The 10,522-nt window shown below is 39.0% G+C and overlaps 1 protein-coding gene across 1 annotated transcript in view; it reads right to left on the bottom strand.

Annotated features, from left to right (window-relative positions):
- The window catches only part of RP1 (RP1 axonemal microtubule associated), a 262,671-nt gene that overhangs the window by 105,045 nt on the left and 147,104 nt on the right, over window positions 1–10,522 (bottom strand). Inside the window, exons 23-24 of the mRNA XM_037739712.1 lie at window positions 2,704–2,762; window positions 2,336–2,380 (exon numbers count right to left, since the gene is read on the bottom strand). Of these exons, the coding sequence (XP_037595640.1) occupies window positions 2,336–2,380; window positions 2,704–2,762 (104 nt within the window). The remainder of the gene's footprint in view (window positions 1–2,335; window positions 2,381–2,703; window positions 2,763–10,522) is intronic.

Raw genomic sequence — 10,522 nt, 5'->3', positions numbered from 1 at the left:
GTTCTTAGTTTCTTTGCATTGGGTTAGAACATGTTCTTTTAGTTCACACAAGTTTCTTACTATCCACCTTCTGAAGTCTGATTCTGTCATTTCATTACACTCGTTCTCCATCCAACCTTGTTCCCTTGCTGGTGAGGAGTTGTGATCCCTTGTAGGAGGAGAGGTGTTCTGGTTTCGGGTGTTTTCATCCTTTTTGCACTGATTTCTTCTCATCTTTATGGATTTATTCACCTGTCGTCTTTGTAGTTGCTGGCTTTCAGATTGGGTCTCTGAGTGGATGTTCTGTTTGTTGATGATGAGGTTATTCTGTTTCTTAGTTTTCCTTCTGACAGTCTGGCCCCTCTGCTGTAGGTCTGCTGAGGTCCACTCCAGGCCCTGCTTGCCTGGGGATCACCTGCAGCAGCCTCTGCGCTTTCACTGGGAGCTGCAATCCTGAGTTGTTCCTAAACGGCCATCTTGGATCTACCCCCTCGGGAGGACAGTCAGAATTAATATAAATTTATTGGAAATAATGAAAGAGTTTAGCATAGTGGCTCGATATAAGAGCAATATGCCTAAGGCCCTGAGAACAATGAGGAAATTCAGTCCAGCAATGGATACTGAAAATATTCTCTCATAATCAAGTTCAGTCTAAGTCAGTAATGTAGTTAGTTTTGCTATGAAAAATGATTTTACCTATATGAATTATAAATATTTAAGATTACATAAGGTGTCAAGGTTTAGAAAATATGTCCTAGATGATTGTGGGAATTCATTAAACATGGCTAGGAGTTAGTAATGGTGCATAATTGTATTTAGTGTTAATCACCTCAAAATGAAAGAAAAATTATCTTGATTGAGTCCTTCTTTTTCCTTTCTCCTTAAAATACCATTTTGGTCTACTTTCTTCCCCCTGAAGCTACATAGAAAGGCATAAATGACATACATGTGCTTCATATACTTTCAAAATCTAAGACTCATGTTTGCTTTTCAACACTCTTAACCACAATGTAACACTGCCTCAATAGATTAGATTGCTTAACCTCTCAATAAATTAGCTCATTCACATAACTATGAGACCACTAATGTATTTCCAGAATTATATCCTAAGAAATATTAAAGTTTACATTCTTCAGAATTTAAAAATGAAATAACAGAGGACCATTCACAATGACAGTGCCTGCCTCATGAACTAACTAAACTCATTAATCCACTTTTGAACTATAAAAATATACATTTTAATTAGGCCATAAAAATTAAGACAACAGAAATAATTAATTATAAGCAAGTATACTAAAATAGCTTATTTTAATCAAATTGCACTTGATGAAGCATATCTAACGGAGTCCTAGCTCAACACTTTCCTTGTACATGCCAACTTCATGTTTGACATCACTGATATTGATTACATGGCTTACATCATTGACAAAGGACTTCTGACTTCAGCCTTAATTACAGCCTTCATTTTAAAACTATTAGCCTTTATTACCCACATATGCCCCACCAAGTTCTGGTATTAATGGATAATTTTTCTACTTAGAATGTCATTTCAAGCCTTATTACTTGATGATTTATTGTAAGACACAGACCTCTTGAGGTCCCTTAAAATTACTAAGAAATTTTGCAACATTAGTAAAATTATGACCATACTAAGAGTCTGACACATGAACAGACTTTTTCTTATAAAATAAATAACAAAAACTAAACTGAAACACAATTCCTAATATAAATAGATGAAAATACAAGTTTAAGCTTGAACTGTTTATGTCTCAGTAGCCATCTTCATCATAACAGGGTTTCATGAATAAAATAATGTTAGCACTAACTTTTGACTAGTTTCAAACTACTGTACAAAGTACACCCATTTTCAAAAACATAGAGATGTGTTAACCTGGTATGCATATTAGTAAACAGTATTTACCCATTTCATTCAGATCAACTTTAAAATGTAACATATTAATACTATAATTGCAGACTGATTTTAATTAAAGAGGATCTAATAGAAAAAGATAATTACAAAAGACTTTAAAAGAAAACTAAGAAAAATATGCAAATAAGTTTTTTAAAAGTAATTATTATAATTTAACCATTTGGAAAATAATTATTTTCCCCATATATTTAAATTAGTGAAGGGAAGCATTAAAGAAAAAAAAGCATTTGGGGCTAAAGTTGCTGTTAGTCTCTTCATAAATCAACTATAATTTAATGCTTATACCTGTGTTCGTTTTAAGTATTTTTCAATCAATAGTTAAACTCAATAAGAATGTACTATAAAAAATGTGTAAGGTTGATAATCTTGAAACAGAAATGGATTACTGCAGATGATTAAAAGATGAAAAGTGGCAACAACATTTACCATTTGCTTCCTCTTGTATTTTAGGTTGATGATTTATTTGCATTTCTGCAAAAATAAAAGTGAAGTGCAGTTAATAATAGATCTGTCTGATGACATTGTAAGTGGGAAAAGAAGAAACGTGAGTTTAACTCTTTAACAGTGGCAAATCCTATATTGATTTTTAACTTTAAGTAGGGTATATAACAATTCTAAGACACAGCTTTACATATGTTTTTATTTTTACCGTGAGGAGCACTATAAATCCAACAATAAAAGATAAATGATCAAAGGGATGTTCTGAGGAAAATTGGGGAATATTGTTCCATGATGTCCAGATTTAAGAAAATCAACTTGTACTTTCTTCTACTGATGGTTTCATTAATCCTCACCTTGAAGATGAAGTTCAATTTCTGAATGAATTATGCCCTGAGACATGAAAGGAAGCCATCTGAGAAAAAAGAGAGAGAGAGAGGGAGAGAAAGGAAGAGAGAGGAGAAAAAAGAGAAAATTTGTTTCTGATTTTCTCTATTTTAAAATAAGGTTGATTCTGCACTAATTTTGCACACTAAATGTTAACTATAAAATTACTATTTATATAGTTAAACACAATCCATCCTATTAGATACTCATCATATCACTAAGAATGATACCATACCTGTAGCGTGGAGAATGAAATTGATACGTTGCTAACCCTGATAACCACCCACCTCTCCAGGTTTGGCAGTCCTCTCTCACTATCACCTGTAAAAGCAACTGGGGCTCCAGCAGAGCACTCCTAGTCCCAAGCTGGAGCAAAGGGCAAGGGTGGGTTTAAGATTTTGAGTGTGGTACCTGGGCCAGCCTAGAAAGTATGGCCTGCACATTGGTTGCAGGGAAACTTGGCACAGAAAAATAGGCTCCCTATTTTAATATTTCCTCTGTAAGAGTTTCTGTCTTGCTTTCACCTGGCTTCCTCTAAAATCTCTTTCTCAGTGTCTGCAAAAACAATATTATCATCAACATTGGTAAAAATATTATCATGTTGGAAAACATCCTTAGGGTGAGCTAACAGCTAATCCTGGCAGCTTTCCCCTAAACCACGTAAAAAGACTGGACTCAGAAAACCAGCTTTACCATTTACTAGCTTTCTGATCTTACCCTCTTGAAGCTTACTTTCTTTGACTAAATTACCTGCCTCATAGCACTGTTGTGAAGCTGAAATGGAAAGTCATGTATAAGTATTTTTTTGTAGTATTACATGGTGTATCAATTTTATTATTATACCACAAAAACCACGGTTATTGCTATCCCACACACTTACACATGCTCTCATTCCTTCCATCCTTTCATCTATCCATTCAATAGATACTTAGAAAGTGCCTTGTGGTACAGGCATTTTCCTAAGTTCTGGGGCTACAAGAAAAACAAAAGAGAGAAGAAACCTGACCTGAGGAGCTTCCAGTGTAAAAGAAGTAAACGGATGTGTAAAGATATAAATGTAACAAAGTGTGGTCAGTGACTTAAATACAGATGTTACAGGAGCAGAAAAAGAGATTGACCAACTCAATGACAGGAATGGGGAAATGTAAAGGAATGAAGAACAAAAAAAATTCAACAAAGAGGTGATACTTGAGCTGAAGTTTGGATAATAAGTAGGTCAGGAAGGGCACCGTAGAAACAGACAACAGCACTAGCAAAGGTACAGAGTCCAATGAGATTCCACATGACTGATGCACAGGAGGCTGCTGGACAAGACGGGGTAGGAGCAGGGGTTGTGTATGGGTTACTGAAGGATCTGAGAATGTCAAGGAACTTAGAGTCTTAGAGTCTGAGCTATAGGACTGATGCCACCACACTAGCCTTGCAATCAGCAGAAGATGGGAAAGTGTGGGGTATAAAGGTGAACTGTGAGTTCACAGTCCTACCCAGCTGTCAGGATTATTCACCTCTCCATTTTTCCAAAGCTATGAGAAATATCATTTTCTTCTGACCACTTTAGCTCACAGTGTTCTTTCTCTTCCTCCTCTGGAACCTAATAACACACATACAACTTATTTTACACATTTAGCTCCTAATTATGCAATCTTACTTTATTGGTTATGTTCTAATTTATGTATCCCATCTTTCCAGCCACATTGTTATGTATGTCAAGAATTTACTTTATATGCCAGGATAAAGGCAGTTAGCTTCATATTTAAGAATACAGACTTTAGGAAGGGGCTCGGTGGCTCATACCTGTAATCCTAGCACTTTGGGAGGCCAAGGGAGGTGGCCTTGGTTAGGAGTTTAAGGCTAGCCTGGCCAACATGGCGAAACCCCATCTGTACTAAAAATACAAAATATTAGCCAGGCATAGTGGTGTACACCTGTAATCCCAGCTACTCAGGAGGCTGAGGCAGAAAAATTGCTTGAACCTGGGAGGTGGGAGGTGAAGTTTGCATAGGGCTGAGATCACACCACTGCACTCCAGTCTGAATGACAGAGCAAGATTTCATCTCAAAAAAAAAAAAAAAAAATACAAAGTTTAAATTTCAAGTGGTGTCAGACTGCCTTGTTTCAAAACCTGGCTTCAACACCTATTACTTGTGCAATCTTGGCCCATGTTCTTAATCTTTGTAACACTCAGTTTCCTCATTTGTAAATTATGGATGCCAATAGTACCTACACGAAGGATACAGAATTAAACGTACATACATGTATGACAGTAAAACAGTTACTGCTGCATTTTCTGACTGCCAAACACAGTGCCTTGTACATAGATGGTGTTACAGAAAATATATTTGGGGTGACTGCCAGTCAACCAACAACCATCCTACTTTGCTCAGATGTGCCATACAACAGCGGGCCTTGGATAGTGCAGCAAGTTCTTGCATTAGGACAAGGAAATTCCCCCAAAGCCAGTGAATAGATGGGAGAATTGGAGCAGTGTGGCTTGAGAGGCGCGATGATGACACTAAAGGAGTGGAATAAAAAGCCAGCAGGAGAAGGTTGCTTGGCCAAGAACACTATCCATTCTCTGCAGCCATCAGCTAAAGAATGCCTAAAGCCCTAGGTCACCAGGAGGCTCCCTTTCACTGTCCTAGCTAGGAAACGCAGGCCAAGGGAAAACAATCTCTTAGTCTTTTAAGATTAGACAGCTATGGAATGTGTTGGGGTGCTCCTGCCCTAAAACATGTAGGGTGTTTTGCTGGGGGAAGATGCATAACAAGGTAAGGAGTAGTACAGATTATATTTAACCTGAGATATATTTTAGATTTGGCAAGCATTCACATTGAAAATGGCGGAAGAAATATTTGAAGATTCTATGTCTCCGTCCCATCCCCCAAAAAATGAGCAAGACTCATCCCTGCACCTCATTCTGTCAGTTTCCCACTGTCACTACTTGTCACTTTCGCACCAAAGAATGGTACAAACTGACAAAGAAGAGCACAGAAATCTGCAGCAGCACAAATGCATGCTCAGAATAGCAAGAAATGATTAATAGTGGCCTCTTTCAGGAAAAAAATTCAGTAAAGTTTAATGATTGCTCACTGCCTCATGATAATTTTTATTATTCCCTTCTCCCTATAAAAATTGTATTTTACATTTCTGTACTTTATCAAAATTTCAACATCTTTTTTATCTGTATCATTTATCATCTCCCCCCTTTTCCCAGAAAGGGAAAATAAAACCATTTGTACATAGGCTGAATTATTTCGAAAATAAATAAATGCATAAATTATTTTTAATGAGATATCTGAGTATGTTACAGATGGAACTCATGCAAAGATCAGGTGACCTCTGAGGTTTCTTCCAACTTGGGATTCCATTATGTTTTCTATCCATCATCCTTATCCCCTCCCTCCCTTCCTTCCTTTCCCCATTCCTATCTATAAATATTTGCTAAATCCATATTTGGTACAAGAAACCATACTGAACAATAAAGACAAATTTATGAGACCCTAGCCTTAAGAAGCATATCATCTGGTACCTAAGACAAACACGTTCACAAACGACGGCAGTGAATGACATTATGTAGCAAGGATTGCACAGAGGTCTATGTCATGCCCTGGAGGAATTTAAAGAGGGTAAGGATGAGCACATTTCCGGCTGGGCAAGCAGAGAAAGCTTTATGGCATGGAATAACATTTTATCCTGGGCCTGAGGGATAAGAATTTCAATAAGCAGAAGAAAGAATAAAATGAGCTAAAACAAGTGAGAGAAAAGAGTAGCAACATCCCTGGAGAATGCCTAGGGACAGAAGCAAAACGTACTCTACTGGGGAGAATTGGAAGAAAAGCCTAGAAAGGTAAATGGCCAAGGTAAGGGGATAATTCATTTTTAATTCACCACAAACTAACACCTTCAGACAGGGCTGGCCTAGGTGTAAAAGTTTTCTTGTCAACCGTACTTACACCGAAGAAGGATGCTGTTTAAACAGGGCTGCCCCTCCTTGTTTTCCTGACCCTCTTCACAAATGATATACTCAGCTCGTGATTTACTCACCAACTGACTAATTTAGCACACAATTCCTGAGCACCTACTATGTTCTAGTATTTGTCCTGTGGACACTGAAGGACTTAATTACAACCTCCTAAGAGCATGTGCATCGTGTTTGATTTTCTTGGAATAACCGCCAGAGTTGCCACAAGACAATTAAGCAATTATTATAATAATGGGATGGTAGAGGGGCGATTTTTCAGCCTCGCTTCCACTTAAGAATCTCATGCATGGAGATGTGGCCCTCCTAGTGTGTGAGGCTGCAGGGACAGAGCAGCAAAAACTCCCCTCTCTGACAGGCCGTCAAGGTGGAGCCCCCTTGTGGTCATGATTGGTCAACTAGCCCTTCAGCTTTCAAGACTGAGATCCTGAGACAACTGAATCACATTTTGCTTAAAAATCTATACCAGTGGGACATGTCTTTTTTTATTTTTTGAAACTCATGGTAATTCTAAGAATCACTCTTTGGCTCTTTGTTATCATTAACACTTAAAAATGAGAATTAAGTGGCAATTTTGTTTACATATGTCTTAGTGAGGTTAAGATACAGTTAAGCCTTTTAAATTTTGTGTCCTAATTCCAAATCTGTCCTTTAATATGACTTCCATTTGGGCTTATAGTGTCTTGATTAATACATGCACTTTGGTTTAATCTATTGCACATGTAAATTTAACCTATTCTATTTCAGAAACCATGATATGAGCTAAAAGTAAAAATATAAGACATCAGCCCAACCTTCGGGAAAAGTGTACTGAGCTAGAGAAGTAGGATAGACACATAAACACACACACATAATTTAATGTAGCAAATGCTGAGTTAACGTCACATACCTTGTGAAAGGTGTACAGGAAAATTAGTTTCCCAACCTGTGGCTTCAGGAAAGATCTCCTGGGAGAGGGGACACATCTTTTGTCAACTTACCAGTAAATATACCCATGAAAGCCTACAGGGCTCCAGGCACCAGGGAATGGCCAAGAGTTAGGTAAGCTCAGATCCAACAGCACCAACTGAGAACACAGTGAAGGCCAGTGAGGAGCAGAGAGGAACGAGTTTGCTAGGCCCTGGCTGAGCTGTGGGCCTGTCGTGTGGCCAAGGCCAGCTTTTGGCTGCAAGAGGTCCCCCAGAGTGTGATCTCAAGGATGCATCCAAGGCCTTTAGTTTGGCTTGCCCGAAGGCCAGCCTTACATGATTTTTTCAGTGGAACAACAGACTCTTTTTTTTCAACAATTAGTAAGAAGGTGCTGAGGGCTGTGAAAAGGGTGTGGGTCTGGAGTAGAGGTGGCACTCCACCTACCAGAGGTATTCGGGCTTTGCTGATAGTCTATTCTATCTGTAGTGGAAAGCTTTTAAAATCTTCTTTTCTTATACTTTGCACAAAGGAAATAATCTCAACGTTTCTCAAAAAAAAAAAAATATTAAAAGTCAAGAATCCTGAATAGAAATGAGATGGGAACACCTTAAAGGTGTTAGCTGCAATGTCAACTCTACAGAATGCTGTGCAGCATCTTGTCCTTATCCCTCAGGTGAGTGTGCCTCAGGGTCACTCTGACCACAATTTGGTTTTGGGAGGACAAAGCTGGTCATGCTCCCCTGCCTTGATGAGTCAAGTTAGATCATTTTAAAAATATGAGGTATTTGTAATTATTTGCATTTAACTTTTCAATTTCTGCATCTATAAATTTTCCTTCTATTTAGAATTTCCTTAGGTAGGGCCTTTATTTCAAATAATTTGCTTCTGCAAGCTCATGTCAATGTCACTTCCCAAACCAGTCAGGGGTGATGGAAGGAAACACTGAGAGGCTTTTGACCACTCCTTGTCTCCATGCCCTCTAGGCCAAGTAGGTTATGAAGTATATATTGTAAATGGCATTGTTTCTATCAAAAGATAGATGCTTATTTTTAATGATTTCACATTCAAGTCAAGGCTCATATATATACACATGTATACAATATTTCAAGTTTGGTAACAGAAAAATCTGGATATTCCCTAATTTAATACTAAACAGTACATTACAGAATCCACTCAGAAAGTATACTGGATTAAATAGTGTTCCTCCAAAATTCATGGCCACCGAGAACCTCAGAACATGACCTTGTTTGGAAATAGAGTTTTTACCGACATAATTAGTAAAGATGAGGCCATACTGGAGTAGGATGGGCCTAGTCCACTGACTATAGTGTCCTTACAAAGAGGCAAGAAACCCAGACACACAAAAGGAATATAGCCACGTGACAACGGAGCAGAGGCCAAAGTGATGCAGTTGGAAGCCAGGGAAAGCCAAGGATGGTCAGAGCCCAGCAGAAGCAGGGAGGGTGAGGAGGACCTGTTTCCCAGGCCTTCAGAGACAGCAAGGCCCAATGACACCAGGACTGTGGATCACTGGCCTCCAGAACTGCAAAAGGATTCATTTCAGTTGTTCAGTGCTATCAAGTCTGTAGCAATTTGTTACGGCAGCCACAGGAAGCGAATACAAATGGTAAACAAAAATATTTGCATTAATTCATAAAGTCAGTTGAATGTCTGCCTTATTCAAATACAAATTTTGCTTGCTGCAAACCTCAAATAGCCAAACCTGCAGTGTAAATGGTAGAAATTTAGTGGTCTACACCCCTATCTATATTAAATGTACAAAAGACAGAAAAATAATACCTTCAGGCATAGAAATAAAATAAAGCCATAAGGATGTGGGTGTTCAGTTGAAGAGGGAAAAAGGAGGATGCATGCACTCGCAGACAGCCTCTGTGATGCACAGCGGAAGCCTCCTCCCGCGGCTCTGCTTTGGGTCTCACCTAAGCATTTCCCCCGAGCCCACAAAAGGAACAAGCACCTGGTGGTCTTTCTCTCTGCCCTAATTCAGCTGTGCTATACTGTAAATTCTTGTTCTCTGAGGAAGCTCTAAAGAACATGATTGAGATTTTCTTTCCTTTTCTCTTCTGTGATGTGCACCTGAGCATTTTGGCTGCCTGCACCCCAGAACTGACTAGCCACAAGGAACACACCCAGCATCACACCCTACCCAGCTCCCCGCCCCAGGACTGTCCGGTCCAGCCCACGTGTACCCACAGCTCTCCCTTCCCCTCAGAACAGCCTTCCAGGTCCCATGGACACTGACCTTCACCTCACATGCACAGGAAAGGCTCTGGGAGCACAGAAGTAACTGTAAGTGGCTTCAGAATGGCCTTTATCTGCAGTAGAAAGGAACCTGCTGTGCCCCAAGTTCTGTTCCTGGTGACACACTCTTCTGCTTCTTTAATAATGAGGGAAATAGGACCTGCCCAATCTCTTTATAGCTACAGAATAGTAAAGAATTATTTTTGCAACTTACTTTCTTCATCAGGGTATTGTATGAATGAGCACCAGCCACCATTTCTTAAGGACTTACTACGTGTAGGGTATTAAATATTATTTAATATGTCATATCTGATACATTACTTTTTATTGTTCAATATATTTTGTAACTAAAATCCTTTCACATGCAACCCGTTGAAATTATAATAATAAAGCTCTCACTTATGTTCCTTCTTCCAAAGGAGGCTACGGTGGCACAGCACAAACAAGAAGTAAGGTAGTGCAAGGGCCAGGTGCCATGGCTCATGCCTGTAATCCCAGCACTTTGGGAGGTCAATGAGGGTGGACTGCCTGAGGTCAGGAGTTCGAGACCAGCCTGGCCAACATGGTGAAACTGTCTCTACTAAAAATACAAAAATTAGCTGGGCGTGGTGGTATGTGCCTGTAATCCCAGCTTCTTG

Source organism: Cebus imitator, unplaced genomic scaffold (genome assembly GCF_001604975.1).
Source record: "Cebus imitator isolate Cc_AM_T3 unplaced genomic scaffold, Cebus_imitator-1.0 Scaffold73, whole genome shotgun sequence".
NCBI classification, from domain to species: domain Eukaryota; kingdom Metazoa; phylum Chordata; class Mammalia; order Primates; family Cebidae; genus Cebus; species Cebus imitator.
This window is presented reverse-complemented; position numbering and strand designations above follow the sequence as displayed.